The 18,163-nt window shown below is 36.9% G+C and overlaps 1 protein-coding gene across 1 annotated transcript in view; it reads left to right on the top strand.

Moving 5' to 3' along the window:
* The window catches only part of CDH11 (cadherin 11), a 170,021-nt gene that overhangs the window by 118,632 nt on the left and 33,226 nt on the right, over nucleotides 1–18,163 (top strand). Inside the window, exons 3-7 of the mRNA XM_007517769.3 lie at nucleotides 982–1,377; nucleotides 4,933–5,227; nucleotides 8,800–8,919; nucleotides 13,596–13,763; nucleotides 17,776–17,963. Coding sequence (XP_007517831.1) covers nucleotides 1,150–1,377; nucleotides 4,933–5,227; nucleotides 8,800–8,919; nucleotides 13,596–13,763; nucleotides 17,776–17,963 — 999 coding nt within the window. The 5' untranslated portion in view covers nucleotides 982–1,149. The remainder of the gene's footprint in view (nucleotides 1–981; nucleotides 1,378–4,932; nucleotides 5,228–8,799; nucleotides 8,920–13,595; nucleotides 13,764–17,775; nucleotides 17,964–18,163) is intronic.

Consider the following 18,163-nt stretch of genomic DNA (forward strand, 5'->3'; position numbering starts at 1 on the left):
TTTTGTTTGATATGATTAAACAAAACTAATAAATTACCCATTGCAAGAATCTTAGTTTAAGGTACTTCTTGAGGGACATCTGAATGAAGGAGCAAATTTTGCCCATTAAACAGACACTAATGCCTTACTAGTTAATCTATGAAAATGTGATCCATTACTTCACTAAAAAATATTTTAGTGGCCACTAGTGGTTTATCAGAATCTGCTCTCTCCTTCCTTACTAATAAAAGTCCTTGCCTTCCGCCTTCCTTATATAGTCTGGCCATGCTGAGTATCTTGGGATATATTATACTTGTAACAACTTTGGGGTTCAGGGTATGCTATTCCTTCTTTGTGATCAGTCCATTCACTCTCTACTTATAGTAACTGACCTGTTGAGCCCAGTCATCTCATCCTTTCAGTAGTCTCCTTCACCTGCTCCTACTCTCTGCCATCATCTCCTTCCTTGGTCCACATTATGTTTCTCCTCTGGACTCAAAACATTCTAAATAAGTTCCCTCTTAAAAACCAAGTCCATGCATAATGAAGATCAATAATTAATACCAGATAAATGTAGAGGACTTTCTGTGTACGTGGCACTGTGCTAAAAAACTTGTGAGATATTAGTCATTTGTTCATATGTGGGCCTTGTACTGAATACTTCATTCTCATACCCATTTCATAAATGAGCAAGCTAAGTTCTATGAAGGCAGTTAACTTACACAAAACTTATAGCTGGCTATTGGGTCCTGGGCCACTGGAGTCCACAGAAAACAAAATTACCTTCATATTGAAGAATTTTGTGTGCACAAGTTTAGCTCACTGACCAGATGGTAAGTAAGACATGACATATCAGAGGCTAAATTCTACTCATCTCATCCTTTTTAGGACTCAGGCAAAGTGTTCATTCTCCTGGTTACATATGGGTAATGTTTACAGAATGTCATTGAAATGAAATGCAGATGGAGCATGGAACTAATCTGATTTTCTTTCTGTCTGCAGAAGCCTACTGGGGATGTGAGCAGCCCTGACGTGATGTGCTCAGGCAGCAGAGACTTCCTGCTCCAAGAGAGGTCTGTTTGACTTGTCTGAGAGGCCACCATTGGCGGCCACACAGTTGGTGGGAGGGGTGACAGCTACATTCTCCTGTGCCTACCACATAACCAAAAAATGAAGGAGAACTACTGTTTACAAGCCACCCTGGTGTTCTTGGGAGTGCTGTGCCACAGTCAAGCCTTCACCACAGAGCGGCGGAGCCACCTACGACCCTCGTTCCACGGGCACCATGAGAAGGGCAAAGAAGGGCAGGTGCTGCAGCGCTCCAAGAGAGGCTGGGTCTGGAACCAATTCTTTGTGATAGAGGAGTACACTGGGCCTGACCCCGTGCTGGTGGGCAGGGTAAGGCTACTGTTGTTTATTATTTACTTTCCTCTCAACACTATTCCAGTAGAAGGTAGGAGAGAAAAAACTATGGTCTGGGCATCCAGAATAAAACATATATAGCTACCTTTCATATATCCTTCTAGTCTTTTTTTAAAAAAAAAACTTATCCCTGTTACAAATGCTTCTCCTTTTCACTTTATTTTTTTAATATTTACTTTAAAATGTTTATTTATTTATTTATTTAGGAGAGAAGGGGTAGAACATCATCCATGGAATTCTAGGGATTCAACACCTTATCCACTGAGCTACCTCCTAGGCCAAAAACAAAACAAAACAAAACAAAAAAAAAAACACTTTCTATTTATTATCTAGGAGAGAGGGAGTTTCACAAGAGATAGAAAAAAAGAGAGAAAGATAAGTCAGAGCACCACTCTGGTACATGGTAATGCTAAGGATCAAACTGGGAATCTTAGGTATTGAAGTCTGCTTCTCTGAGAGCTATTTCCTCCGCTTTCCAGTTGATTTTATACCATAAAAGTGTGTTTTTAATGACTGTACTATAGTCTACTGAATGACAGTTACTTATTTAATTACTTTCCAATTGGGGGCACTTACTGCAACCTGGATGTTCCTATATCCCTTTTCTTTCTTTCTTTTTTTCTTTCTTCTTTCTTTCTTTCTTTCTTTCTTTCTTTTCTTTCTTTCTTTCTTTCTTTTTTCCTTCCTTCCTTCCTTCCTTCCTTCCTTCCTTCCTTTCTTTCTTTCTTCCTTTCTTTCTTCCTTTCTTTCTCTTTCCAGAGAGCACTGCTTAGCTCTAGTTTATGGTAGTTCTGGGACTGAACTGAGGACTTCAGAGCCTCAGGCATGATAATTTGCATAGCCATTATGCTCTCTTCCCTGTCCAACTCATTATTATTATTATTATTATTATAGTTTTACTATTTACTACAGGTAGTTATTTGTCTGTTTCTCCATTCAATCCCAAACTGTCAGCAGGGACCTGGTGTTGCTGAGCCCTGCTTTGAAGAAACCTTTGTAAATATTTAATGAGATGAATGACTGTGTTGTAAGAATGGATGGGATTCAGGGCCTGGTTATGGTGCACCCAGTTGAGTGCACATGTTAACTTTACTCCAAGACCCAGGTTCAAGCCCTTGGTCCCCACCTGGGGGGGTGGGCTTAACAAGCAATAAAGCAGTGCTGCAGGTGTCTCTCTTTTTCTCTCCTGTTCTACCTGCCCCTCCACAAACTCTCTTTCCTATCAAGTGAAAGAAAGAAAGAAAGAAAGAAAGAAAGAAAGAAAGAAAGAAAGAAAGAAAGGGGAAAAATGGCCTCTAAGAGCAGTGGATTCCTTATTCAGGCATCAAGCCCTAGCAATAAACTTGGTAGCAATAAAAATTAAAAAGAAAGAAATAGAAAAATGCATGTTTTGTTTGTTTGTTTGTTCCAATATGACTTAGGAATGTAGAACCTACTTGAGAATGGCTTGAGAGTCCTAGCTAGTTCTCTATTATCTCTGTTTCTCTATTATCTGTGCATTCCCTCCAAAAAAGTATAAAGTATGTTTGAAAGTATAATCAATCATTTGTGGTGAAACACAGAATAAATGGAGGATAGTGACACTGACTACAGGGAACTAGGTATTCATAGATTAAGAGCAAAAAATCTACTATGGAGACGTGTACAGGAAGACAAATAGTAGACTAGCAAGACATAGTTCCTAACCTCAAAATTGGTAGAGACTAGTGGTAAAAAAAAAAAAAAAAGATATAAAAAAGACAGTTATTTAAGGAACTAAAAAAAAAAAGCTAAAATAAATGGGATAGTAAGGGTAACATTTTGGAGGGAAGAAAGAGGTCTCATAAGAACATTTTTTTTTTTTAATCAGAGCACTGCTCAGCTCAGCTCAAGGTTGTGGTAGTGCTATTGAACCTGGAAGCTTAGACCTTCAGGCATGAAAATCATTTTGCATAACCATTATGACGTCTCACCAGGAATTTCATAAGAACTTGGATAACATCTTGGGACCTGCAAGTTGAACAAGCATAATCCAGAATAGGAACAGAGGGCAAGAAGGTGCTGGTTTTTAAGGCTTAGAGGTTCCAATGAAATTCTCCTAGTTGCTCCTTAACATGACAACAACATTCCATAATTGTTTAGTTGGCACATATGGAAAGGCTTCCTATTAATGTCTTAATAATAAATTTTTGGGAAAGTATCATTTTGAAATGATGCGCCAAAGGAATTGCATTTATTCCCAAAATGGAAAGTGTGTATCAAAAACAGATGTAGACTTGGGAAATAGGAACACGGAGAAATAATTGGCATGTTCACTGCATAGAGGAGATGGGCTCTGTGCCCAGAGAGGGAGAAGAGACTTCAGCCATGGCAAGAACTGTGTAGCTTGAACAATGTGGAGAGCTATACATGATTTGTTTTGAGAAAATAGAACCTCTGCCTTTGGAACTTTTCTCAGTGGGGAGCTCTGTGTGTTAGAGAGAAAAGAGATGCAGAAGAGATAGGACCTGAAGGATCAGGATCATTTCAGTATCTCTTCAGAGCAAGTGGTTGTCTTCCCAACTAAAGGGGATCATAGGGAAAAAGGTGGAAGGGGACGGAAGTAGTGAGAATTTTTTATAGCTAGTCATATAGGAATAAATCAGATGTCAGGTTGGTTGAGTAAGAGAGAGAAGAGAGAGATAAAGAAATAAAGTGGTTGGACCTTATGGCTCTTCATTTTAAATTAATGTTGATGTGCATTTGAATGAGGAATTGTGTCTTCCATAAACTGGGGAATGGAATACATGGTTTGTTACCTTTGATGATGACAGTCCAGGTTGAGTGCTTTCAGATGCTCTGATAAAGTGGAATTTGTTTAAGGGTGGACTTCCACATTTCTAGCTGGAAACAGAGTGTGTGTCATGCTGGGCACTGTGGAGGGGAAACCATCAGTCTCTAGTTAGGCATTACATCTGCATGCACTAGACCGCTTGATAATAATATACATATAGTGGGTGAGGTAGATCTACATGTACCCATGTGGAAGGGTCAACTGAAGTTATTGTTAGAGAAAAATAAGTCATTTGTATACTATAGCACTTTATCATATAAAAAGTTAAACAGAATACTTAAGTAAAAATAGCCTTTTCCTATGCGTAGAATATGTCTTAGAGGATTCACAAGAAACAGGTGATAAAATATGTCTCATAAATAAGAAGACTTTTTATTGCATAGATGTTTGCTTCATCTCTACAGTGAGGATATATTTCAAATTCACCTCATTACTGTATAAGTTTGTTTATGAAGTTTGTGCATATATATATGGAAGAGGGTGGGGAAGCAAAAAATGTTTGTACCATGGTTCATTGTGCCCCTAGTTGTATATCTAAGGCAGTTATCTTATCTAAAGTTCCATTTCTTTATTTATACATTTGTAAAATAAGATGAAAACGTCTCTCATTGGAGAGGGAGAAGTGGTGTGTGTGTGTGTGTGTGTGTGTGTGTGTGTGTGTCTTATAGCAAAAATACAAGCCTCATGGAATTACAAATCTCATTTTTTTCTTTTCCTAGCTTCATTCTGATATTGACTCTGGTGATGGGAACATTAAATACATTCTCTCAGGTGAAGGAGCTGGAACCATTTTTGTGATTGATGACAAATCAGGGAACATTCATGCCACCAAGACATTGGACCGAGAAGAGCGAGCCCAGTATACACTGATGGCTCAAGCAGTGGACAGACACACCAACAGACCACTAGAACCACCGTCAGAATTTATTGTCAAGGTCCAGGACATTAATGACAACCCTCCTGAGTTCCTGCATGAGGTCTATCATGCTAACGTGCCTGAGAGGTCCAATGTGGGTGCGTACTGTGGGAGAGACCCACCTTGCCTGCTGTCTATGGGTGGCTGGGCTGTTACTCATTTTCCCAGATCAGGACATAGAATATATGCTGGGTCTTCTATGAGAAAATAATAAACAAAGAAGTATTCTCTGGAGTTCAACATTAACATGTTTCAAAATAACTTGAGGTTTTAAAGTCAGACTTTAAAAAGTATGAGGAATTATGGAGTTATGGGAATACCATGATTTAAGTAACTCTGGATCCGACACTAGCAGAGTAATTGGGAATCACCCAGTTATGATTATTCTGTTAAGCCTAGATTATTCCACTGTAAGACAGATGTTACAATTTCTAGTTTTATTATGGTAGAGATAATTTACCTTCAATCACTAGGTCATGTGACTGTTCAGTATCGTAGTAGTAGCACATGTTTTATGTGGACACCATGACAATTAGTGATTTGCATGCACAATTACATATCTCTCTCTTTTTTTTTTCACTGTAATAATTCATTTTTTGCAGTGAGGTAGGTCCTATTTAAGTCGTTTTGCATATGTAAAACTCAAGCCAGAAACAAGTTAGCCAATTTTTCCAAGGCCATATCAGTTATCAAAAGTATCCAGTGCATAGTTAATGATAACAACATGTTACCACCTATTAGAATAATTCAGAAGTAGTTACTACATCTATTCATCTAAGACACATTGCAAAGATAAAACAATTTTCCAAAGAATTTACTTAGCTAGCCACCTTCTCCAGGCAATAACTTTCATTTGACATTATAGAATATGGCTTTTGAGAACTTTTGAAATACATGGTTCATGTTAAGAAATGTTTATTCAGAGACTTTCATGCTCAAAGGGAGTATAGTATATGAATTAGAAATTTAGAGCTCAAGTTATCTTAAGGTTCATGGACACCAAAAAAAACCCATTTTACAAATGAGAAAAACAAGTACCAAGAATGGTAATAAACTTGCTCAAGAGAAATGCAAAATTTAGAATTCTAGCCTTCTCCCATTTTTTATGTAGAGCCTGTAATGTAAAAGGAGAGATAAGGAAAACAAAACAAAACAAAACTCTCCTTCCCTTCTGGGTAAAGTCAAACTTTACATAGTATTTCTTGAAAGACAGGTTGAAGTGTTTTGTTTTGTTTTTGCCTTCTTCTCTGCCCATTATTTTTTATATTCTTCATTATTTGGCTGAGAATTGTAATGAAAAAACTGAAGACATCAAATAAATGCATAGAATATAGTAGTGTCAAGAATTAGGTTAATGAGCTGGGCAGTGGTACATCATGTAGAGAATATATGGTATAGTGCTCAAGGAGCTGGGTTCAAGCCCCTGGTTCCTACCTGTAGGAAGGAAAGATTACAAGCAGTGAAGCAGTGCTGCAAGTATTTCTCTGTCTCTTTCTTTTTCTATCTTCCCCTTCGCTCTCAATTTCTCTATCCAAAATAAGTCAGTAAAATATTTTTTTATGAAAGAATTAGGTCAAGGGGCCAGAAAGAATTAGGTCAAGGAGCCAGGTGTAGGTGCATAAGATATAGTGCACATATTACCATGGGTGAGGACCTAGATTCAAACTTCCATTACCCACCTGCAGGAATCTTATGAACATTAAAATAGTGCTACAGGTATCTCCCTTTTTCTCTGTCTCTTTCTCTCTCTATCTATCTCTGCCCACCCCCATCAAAAGAAAAAAGGCAGTCAAGAGTGGTGGATCTGTCATTCAGGTACTGAGCACCAGCAATAATCCTGTTGAGAGGGAGAGGGAGGGGAGAGAGAGACAGAGAGAGAGAGAGAGAGTGAAAGTTAAAATTTTTAAAAGGATAGATCAAGTTATTTCCCACTGCCCCTACCTTTGGGGGATACCTCCGTGTTTGGGATAACATTAAGACTTTCATGGCTGTGGTCAGACAGCACTGTGTTCGAATCACTGTTATGCCTCTGAGCAGACACATGACCCTAGATAACATAACTTCCTTAATTTTCTGTGATGTAGGTTAAATCAAATAAGATACAAAGAGCTGTTATGGAATTAATGAAGTCCTACTACAACATTTTTAAACATTAAAAATTAATGATTTTTTAGCTTACAATGGTAATGATAATAGAACCTAATAATAATTTCACTTTTTAAAAATTGACTTTTTTATTTGATTTTTTTTTCTGTGAAAGAGACAAACAGCAAAGCATCTGTCAGGCCTGGTCTATCTTCATGCCAGGGATTAAATCTGGAAACTGTAGGGTTCAACCATTCTAATCTTGTACTGCAATAAATACTGAATAATCTCTTTGACCCTAAACCTATTCTCATTTATAAATCTCTACTACCTAGAATCATGCCTGGTTATATGGAAAGAGCTAAAAGATGTTTGAACAATTTAATTAATTACAGCAGAGCAATTAGAGAAGAGATTTACTTTTATACCACATTAAAATTGCTGAGAGATTGGTATATTAAGACTGTCAGAAGCTCCCTCATTTCCCACATGAAACCTTGCCCCTCAGCTGAAAATATTATGGAAAGAATTTGGGTTTTGTTTGTTTGTTGGATTACATTTAGATTCTCAACTCTAACTCTGGCAATAACCCAATTTGCAAAATAGATTGCAGAATTTCATACCTCTCACAGCAAATATCTAACAAGCACAATGGATGTCAAAGTTGCTGAGCAGAGCAGTATGAGAAGAGCACATAGAATGTATCCAAAACAGTGCCACAGTGCCTGGCACAGAGGAGTTTGACAATTGTTTCTTCTCTTCCTCTAGCATCTCCTTCTCCCTCTTCAGAAGTACAGGAGAAGGAGTTCCCTCAGTTACTTGTGACCAACATGAAATAGACTTTTTCCTTTCCTTTTTTTTTTTTCAAATGGAATCCCACCTTCCTTCCTTCAACTCCAAATTTTCCTTTCATCATGGCCCACAAATGCACCAGATGTTTACTGGTAGTTTTCTATTATTTCAGTATCAGAACCATTAGAAGTGGGAATATGCAATTTTCTTGCCAGTAGGGAACAGCATTCTGTAAGATATTTATAGCTATAAATTAATTAAACTGTACTACTAGCAGCCATTTTATTACAAGCAAAGCAACAATAAAATGATGTATTTATTGCTGTGTTGCATATGGAAGACTGCACTCTGTCCTTTCAGAAAAATCAGTTCATCATTAATTATCCTTTACTATTCTCTTTGGGAAGATTTTTAGTTAACTACCTGATATATTGAACATTTCAATTGTGTAGGTCTTAGAATACCGTTGCAATAATATTTATATTATAATTATTTTAACAAAAAACAGCAGGACACACAATGGATAGAGGAAAACTATTTTTAAGCTATAGTAGTTGAAATAAAACAAACATAAGGTAGGTAAGAAGCAAAGATGAAAGGAAATAAAGGAAGGGAGGGAGGGAAGAAGGAAGGAAGGAAAACTCTTATATATCAACCACAGGAAAGCAAAAAAAGATGCTGAAAAATGTATGGGGCTCTCCTTAGTTTTTAATTTTTAGATTAAACTTTGTGAAAGAGAATATCAGTTTGAGAATCAAGGAGCTGTCGCTAATAAATTTATTTCACCTTTAAGGAACATCAGTAATTCAGGTGACAGCCTCGGATGCAGATGATCCCACCTATGGGAACAGCGCCAAGCTAGTCTATAGTATCCTGGAAGGACAACCCTACTTTTCAGTGGAAGCACAGACAGGTACTGTCCATATCACTGTGATTTGTGATACATTGTAAGGAGACCAATTCTGCTCACTAACCGTATTCTGTTCTCAGGTAGTAAAAGAGACTATTTGCAAGATTATTGTGAAGACTAAGAGCACTATTCATGTGCCTGGCGTATAGTTAGCAGACAATGAGTTTAATTAGGATTTTTAAAATCTCTTTTCAATTGATGTGCTCACTATTTTATTTATTTGTATGAAAGAGGGAGAGAGCGCAGAAAAAAAAATGCTCTAGCTTATGGTGGTGCCAAAGATTAAACCTCGGGCATTTCATTTCAGGCCTTGAGTATACCTGTCTAGTTCTCTAACACTTTGAGATACTCCCTACTCCTTTAAATTGGTATTTTAATGACAAAAAGCAGATGGCAAATATTGATTATAGACACTTAATATTATTGTTTCTGCTTGCATTTCACATGTCACAATAAACAGTCTTGTACCTTCATATTCAACTTCATTTAAAAATTTATCTTAGGGGCCAGGCAGCATCCTTCCTGGTTGGGCACACTTGTTACAGTACTAAAAATCTAGGTTCAAGCCTCCCCCCTCCCCTGACCCTCGAAGTCCTCATCTGCAGGGGGAATTCTTCATGAGCAGTGAAGCAGTGCTACAGCTATTTCTCCTCTTTCTCCCTATCTCCTCCTTCACTCTCAAATTCTCTGTCCAATAAATAACAAATAAATAAAATATTTTTAAAAGAAAGCAAAAGAATTTATCTTAACTCTTAAGTTGAATCAGGAATTCACATTTAAAACCATAGAACATTAAGACTGATATAAAAACTGTTAGCTATCATAATTTGTTCTGAAGACTACTTTGTAGGATGTTAATGTTCTGAAATATTTGAAGTCAGTGTATTCCAGGTCTTCTCATAAAACATTTAGATTCCAAAGGCCATTAGCATCCAGAAAGAGGAATTTATGCTATTCTCATAGAAAACAAATAGAAAAATAATGAGTAAACAAATACAACTCAAACAAAAAAATTTCACCACTTTTATATAAAATTTAATTTTAAGAATCTTTTATAAGAATAAACCATGAAGGCTTCTCATCTATAATCTTATCTCAAAAACTTCTTTTACACAATATGTATTTCAAAGATGTTAACAAATACTCTGCAGTAACTGTTAGTCGTAACTTTTATTAATAAATATTATACATTCCATATATATATATATATATATGACTCTGTGTGTGTGTGTGTGCTCCCTCTTTCTCTCCCAGTCAGATATTTGGATCATTTACTGGAAACAGTTTCCACTTATCTATATTTATTGTATCCCCTATGCTTCAGAATACAGTTTCTGGGTCTCTGTATTATGATTATATAAAAGGCATTTGACATTTAGCTTTTCCAAGTTCACTAAGGAAAAAAATATGTGATCTTATCTTATCTTTTTATTTGTATACTTTTTTTTGGTACACCAGTACAGAGCTCAGCTATGGTTTATACTGGTCTGTGGGATTGAAATTGTGACTTTGCACTCTCGGGCAACAATGGTATAATCATTATGTTATCTCTCCGTGCAATCTTATCTAGACTTCTTTTGTTTGTTTTTGTAGCCACCATTATAGCCCATTATTGTTTTACATTTGCTCATTCTAGACTATTGACTTTTAATAGAAATAAAATTGGTTTAAAATCCATTAAGAGGTATACAGGCATTTATCAATATGTGTATATACATGATGCTTGCCACCAAAAGTGTGTTTTTGATCCATCACGTAATAATGACTGTTGGTATGCTTCACATTGGTTTGGTCTCACTCCCCCCACCTCCAGGAGATTGTGGTTTAGTCTTTGCCTTTTCTAGCTTCTCCCTTCTCCCTGCCCCCTATCCTAAGTACTTCCTGAGTTCCTGACGCTGCCAGAGGAGGAGAAAGATGCAAGACAGATTTGTGTGGTGATTAGATTATCAGTTTTTGAACCGTTTGCTCATGAATAAAAAAATACAGCTTCTCCACTCAGCCTTGTTTTCCTGGTCTCTGTCTCCCGCCCGTGAAGTTAGCTCGGCATACTGGCGCCCCAAACTTTGATGACAAATGACCTCTTTTATCCAACCTATTCACCTTTCTTTTCCCTGTTATCTATTGAAACCGTTGGTTGGCTGGGGCCAAGTGGTAGCACACAAGGCTGAGTGCACATGTTACCATGTGCAAGGACCTAGGTTCAAGCTCCTGGTCCTCATTGGGTGGGGGGAAACTTCATGAGAGGTGGAGTAGTTCTTCAGATATATATATACATCACTCTTTGCCTCCCCTTCTCAACTCTTACCCATTAAATAAAATAAAAATACTTTTAAAAAATTAAAGAAAGCTAAAAATATATTTTTGGTTAAAAGCAAATATACACATACACTCTAATCACCTTTTAGACTGCTTACCAAATACAAGATTTACTAGGTAATAATGTCATCATTATTAGGTAGACTTATGTGCTTACTGATGTGACAGTAAGTATACAACATCATCTATATAATTATCTTTCCAAATATGTTTTATGAATCTAATATGAGAATACAAAATATGTTTTATGAATCTAACATGAGAATACAATCAGACATATCTAGAATAAAAGACATTTAAGCTGGATTTTTGAAATGTAAAAAATAGTAGATGAGGGCCAGATAAATAATTGACTGGGCAGAGTGCCTGTCTTGTTATCTATTGAGCCCAAGTTTGAGCCCCAACATCATGGAGGAAATACTTTGGCACTGAAGGAAGCTATGGTATTGGGTATTTTCTCACTCTGTCTATTCCCCCTTCCCAGAAAAAAAAAAAAAAGGTAAAACTTCACATGTACAAGAGCAGGGCTACACACACACACACACACACACACACACACACACACACTCAAAACAAAGTGGAGGAATTATAGTTTTCTTGTTGCAAACTTTTGAAAAAAGTTTATTATTACTACTACCTATTGAATAGGGACAAAGATAAATTGAGAGGAAACAAGGAAGACAGAGAGAGAAAGAGCAACACCTATAGCACTGTTCTGCACAGAATTCTTTAACAAAGAAAAGGAGGTCCAGTAAGTTTAAGGCTGTTACTGAGAAACAGAAACATTGAGGTTATGGGGACAGAGCTGAAGGCTCCTTCCCTTTACTCTCTATATATTTTCAGAATAGGTGTTACTGTATCTATATAGAGAAAAGGTTTGCACATGCTTCCAAAAAACTTCAGTGAATATGGTTTTCATAAAAATCATGTGCTAATATACAGGGTTCATATAGACTTTCTTCATTAATCATGGCTTTTAGTGATAGGTCAAAGTCTATATAAACATTGTTTATATATTGCAACCAGTTGGTTTGCTCTTTCAAATTTTTTCTTTCTTTATTGAGGAGGTTAATGCTTTACAGTGCAGTCATTGGCATATGCATACAATTTCATGTTGTACTAGACCTCCAAAGTTTTCTTCCTATCCTCCCTCCCCAGAGTCCTTTGCTTTGATGCTATACACCTTATCCAGTCTATGTTTCACTGTGTGCTCTTCCTCCCTGTCCCTACTTTATTAAGTCCCACTAGTAAGTGAGATCATTTGATATTTATCCTTTTCTTTGGGGCTTATCTCACTCAACATGATGCCCTCATGTTTTACCCAAGAGGATGCATAGAAGACAACATCATCGTTTTAAATGGTTGAGGATCTTTCAAAATTTAATGTTAATACGTTAACATAATGCTTGAAGGATATGCTTTCTACTTTTAACTTAATATGGACCATGGAATATTTCTAATAATTACATGCAAAGGGCCAGGCAATAGCACAGCCCATAAAACACATAAGTTGCCATGTGTGAGAACCCGAGTTCAAGTCTCTGCTCCATACCTGCTGTGGGGGGTGGGGGGAGTGTTCCATAGTGGTGGAGCAGGCCACAGATATCTCTCTCTGTCTGTCCGTCTTAATAATAATAGTAGTAGTAGTAGTAGTAGTAGTAGTAGTAGTAGTAGTAGTAGTAGTAGTAGTAGTAGTAGTTGCAAAAGCTTCTACTGGTGCTCCAAAAGCATATTAGTTGGGAGTCAAGAGGTAGCGCAGTAGGTTAAGCGTACGTGAAGCACACGTGGCGCAAAACCCAAGGACCAGCTTAAGGATCCCAGTTCAAGCCCCCACTCCCCACCTGCAGGAGAGTCACTTCACAGGCGATGAAGCAGGTCTGCAGGTGTCTGTCTTTCCCCCTCTCTGTCTTCCCCTCCTGTTTCCATTTCTCTCTGTCCTGTCTAACAAAAATAGCAATAACAACAACAGTAGTAACCACAACAATAAAAAGACAACAAGGGCAACTAAAGGGAAAATAAATAAATAAAAAAAAATTTAAAAAACAAAACAAAAAAAGCATATTAGTCATAAACACCAGTGCAATCTATGGGCCTTCAAATATTTAAATCTTTGGAATCTTTTCAGCTGCATACCTGAGAATGATGAAGTTATTACTTGTCCTTACATTGCAGAATGTTAAATGTTTGTAACAGCTTTATAAAAAATGCATTTACACGATACTCCAGTTAAGATTGCTTTTGATTATAACTGTCATGCTGCTGCTCTTCTAAGAAGGGTGGTGTTATATTCGTCTTTGATTTTCTATGCCTAAAGCTTTTTGTTTTAAGAGAGTATCTTTGATGTTTCCTGCTCTCCTGTCTAGGTATCATCAGAACAGCCCTCCCCAACATGGACAGGGAAGCCAAGGAGGAGTACCATGTGGTGATCCAGGCCAAGGATATGGGTGGACACATGGGTGGACTCTCAGGGACAACCAAAGTCACGATCACACTGACCGATGTCAATGACAACCCACCAAAGTTTCCACAGAGTAAGTAGGTGGGCTTGACTTTCACTTTTCAGTGTGACTTTACTTGCTTTACTAAAACTCTAAAGAAGAAACCTAGGAAAATTGTTTCTTTACACTATTGCTGCAAAACAGAAAAAACAGCATCAAAAAAAAAAAAACTTACATTGGAGAAGTAGTAAGAGGACATAAAAAGTTCCATGACTCCAGAAACAGAAGCTGTTTTGCTAGATATTTTACTAAATAATAGAGACACAACCTATAAATTAATTACCCTATCTCTGTCTCAGTGTTTTTATTTCTAAAAACACCTGAGTGAGTTATCACCTTTTTGACAGATTTAGCTCTGTCACAAAATCTTTGTGATTTGAAACAATAATAGTCCTGAAATTCTGACAAGTCATCAAGAAAAACTTTATTTCTGTTTCCATAGCAGTGACTGGAGACAGAATTATAGGGAGTGAAGGATCCAATAACAAGACTGTTGACTCTTCTCTATATAGACCTTGATGTAGAGTGAATTGAATATATTCTGAAAATGGCAGCTCATAGGACACAGAACAGGAACTATATTGCTAATTATGACCTAGATTTGGATATCATGTAACATCATTTGCATTGTAGTCATATGATTGTCACAATTATAGATCTCACCTATCAGTGATAGGACTAAAAAATTTCCTGAAGGAAATATACAATATTCTAAATGAACAAACACTAAATTATAGAAAGAAAAAGTATGTGGATAGGAGATACTGTTTTGGTCAATTCTAGAATATATACAACTTTAAATTAATAGGTTGTTACAACTTAATGAGTTTATGATGACACATAGTCTAAGTTGTCAACAAATGTTATCCATTTTAAAAACACTGCATCAGATAGAGAGAGAGAGAGAGAGAGAGAGAGAGAGAGAGAGAGAGAGAACACAGTACTTTTCAGTTCTGGCTTATTATGGTGCCAGGGATTGAACCTAGGGGGAAAAAAAGCCTCAGGCATTTAAAGCCTCTTTGCAGAACCATTATGCTGTCTCCACAACCCTTACCTTGTGGATAATTTTAGGGAGTTCACTGCTCCAGCTGACTTTTCCAGATAGAAATAGCAAGACATACTCAGTGAGAGAAAAAAAAAAAAAAAAAAAAACACTAAGCATCCTTCAGGGCTCAAACCTGGATTGTTCATATGGCCAAGCTGCTCATTACCCAAGAAAGTTATTTTTCCATTCCTATTATTTTTTATCTTTATAAGTATGATCCATCTATAAAATTCATAGAATCTCTGAGCAAAATAAGAAAAATATTTTGAAAAATGATCAATAGTTATAATTACAACTACCATCATTTAATCTCTACTACTGCAAATCTCTATAATTAACTAAATTTTACAGATAAATACAGATCCCAGAGAGCAGCCAAGAAAGTAAAGCCAAAATTTAAACATAAGTGCATTAATATAATTACAGGTATAAACAAAGCTATGATGTGAGCATAACGATCCTGTTGTTGCTGGTATGTGAAGTTTGAATTCTTAATTAGATTATAGGAGTAACTGGCAGAATCTGAGTTTTTTTCCCCCCAGTATGTTACATTTTTCAAATGAATAATCAAGAAAACAAAAGTATGTCTCTACCAGAACACCACAGTCACTCAAAAGTATCCAAATTCAACAACCTATGTAAGTGAGACTTTGAGATAGTGGACCCCAATGCAATGACTCGTATTTACAGGGTCCCCAAAGAGATGTAAGAACAAATGCTTTGCCTTTTCAGCACATGGTTCAACATCCCCAATGAGTTTAAGGCTCATATAGCTCTCAAAAAAAACCTTCATGCTCCATTATCCACACTATAAAATGATCTGGTATGCTAGATAGAAGAGGCCAAGCAGAATTATGACCAGGCAGCCATTAATGTCCTGTTCGCATGTATTCAGAAAGTAAAGTTCTATTGCTACTATGCAGATAGCCAGGCTCATAGCCCTGAATTCCCTTGAGCTTAAAAGAAAACCAACACATAGTACTTTTCTAAACCAGGATAATTATCTAGAGACTACAGCTTCCTATCTGTATAATTTGAAGATGTGATGCAATTCAGTGAAATACTGGTCCAAGCTGAAAGTGTTAAATGCCAAGTAATATAGATACAGACAATTGGGACTGATAAAATCATTGAGGGGAGCTCGCACAGTGGGGCACATACTTGGTTGTGCACGTGACCCAGGTTCCAGCACCAGCAAATATGGGAAGTGCCACAGTACTAGAGGAAGCTCCAGTGTTGTGGTTTCTCCAGCTCCCCACCCCCAGCCTTTCTCTATCTGAAATAAAAAGGGTGAAAGAGTCAGCCTCAGAGGGATGAAATTACATTTGGATGAGGCTCCAAGAATAACAATCTCTGTAAGGAGCAACTAAAACTTAAGGAGGTAAAGTAAATTGTCTAAGACAACTTGACTTACAAGTGGTAGCGGTGAGGAGTCTACATTTTTCCCCTCTTTACTATTTTGAAAACATAGAATATGTACACATATACAAGCCTTCACCAGGATTTTATCTCTCTGGGTAAACTTTTTCAGGTAGAAAGAGAGGCAGACAGAGATACCATAGCACTGAAATGTCCACTATATTGTGTGTGTGGGGGGAGGGGTGGCTTGATTGTGAACCATAAACAAAACAAACTAGGCATGCTTCTAGCTGATAAAACTAGCCAGCCCCACACAGAACATTTTTAAAATGTCAGAATCAATATAAGATTAGCTCAAATCTTACTTTTCTACTAAAACCTTCCATTGTGTTAAACAAATCCTATAGTTTTATTCATGTTCTACATAATATATGGGCATAATAGGCATACCCTTAACTCTTAACACAGCTATGTCTTCTTGTGTTCTGTTTTTTTGTTTGTTTGTTTTTTGCTACTCTGTATTTGTTCAGTGTGTTCTCACCTCATGACCTTGACCATTTGCTGTGTTCTCTTTGGGTATAAATTTATCCCCAGCTATTCACACACTCACTAAATTTCTTTTGTCTAGTTCAGGTACTTTCATCTCAGGGATAACTTCTCTTACACCCTATTCATAAACTATCTAGCACTGTCATCATTATCCACACATATGTGACACAATTATTCAGATTCACAAGCACTCACATACACAAACATCTATATCACACATTCATAAACACACTCATGCACATGTCACTCAAATTCATACCAAATAATCACACACTCAGACATGAATCTTGCTATCATAGTCACACACAAGAATACACTTACATGGTCCCATACTCATTGTACTATTACCTTTTACATCTTATCCTAATTTATTTTTCTTCTTCCAGGCAATGACATCAGAATATGCATACATTTTTTTTCTCCTTAGTGTTCCTCATTAAAGGACTAATCTGAAAGTTATATGTGTAATAATGTTCAAGAACTAGGACAGTGCTTAGAACAAAATGTGGAAGGGAACACAGAGAAAATCCTTTCCCTACAAAATAATGTACAAATAAGTGATAAAAATATAAAGTAAAATGAAAGCCAGTGGTAGAGTGAGAAAGGTCATGACCTCATTATGATTTTCATTAGTTTTTAAAATAAACAAGGATTTGAAAAGGGCTTCAAAATAGATAGAATATTTTTCTTTCGTTCAAGGCACCTGGAAATGTTATGATCAACCCTTGAAATTTACTCATTAACCATCCTGAATATATGAAAAGGCTACTATAACATACAAAGACCTGCAGGTTCCTCTGTCATTTTCTAATGGGAAATGTAGCTGCACACCATTTTCACAGGGGTCAGTGATCCTCAATATCAATCTGGACCTCTGATACTGTTTCATCATCTTTTCTTGAACACATTTTTTGACGACAGGCAGGTCATGTGGGATCTTCCTCCCATCCATTCACTTCTTTCATGTTTACAATCAATAGAAAGTTCAATTTCAAACCCTTTGAGAAATTTATTGGAATTCAGCAAAATCTCAAGTTGTTCAGCTGCCAAGTAAAAAGGAAAATAAAAATAGATGTCTTCTTCTTCTTCCAGGCGTATACCAGATGTCTGTGTCAGAAGCAGCTGTCCCCGGGGAGGAAGTAGGAAGGGTGAAGGCTAAAGACCCAGACATTGGAGAAAATGGCTTAGTCACATACAATATTGTTGATGGAGATGGGATGGAATTGTTTGAAATCACTACAGACTATGAAACACAGGAGGGTGTGGTGAAGCTGAAAAAGGTGAGTTAAGTTTAAAAATCAAATATGTGTGTATTGTGAGCTGCTCTACCAAAGCAACACTGTAGAAAATGGGTAGTTGAAAGTAGAGAATGAGAATACCGACAAGTGAGAGCTGACCTGACATTGCAGTTGAGTTCTGAACTTTAGAGAGACAAGAGCATTATATTCCACAGAGAGCTGGCAAATGAAGCTGATGGTGC

The sequence above is a fragment of the Erinaceus europaeus genome, chromosome 2, assembly GCF_950295315.1.
Source record: "Erinaceus europaeus chromosome 2, mEriEur2.1, whole genome shotgun sequence".
NCBI classification, from domain to species: domain Eukaryota; kingdom Metazoa; phylum Chordata; class Mammalia; order Eulipotyphla; family Erinaceidae; genus Erinaceus; species Erinaceus europaeus.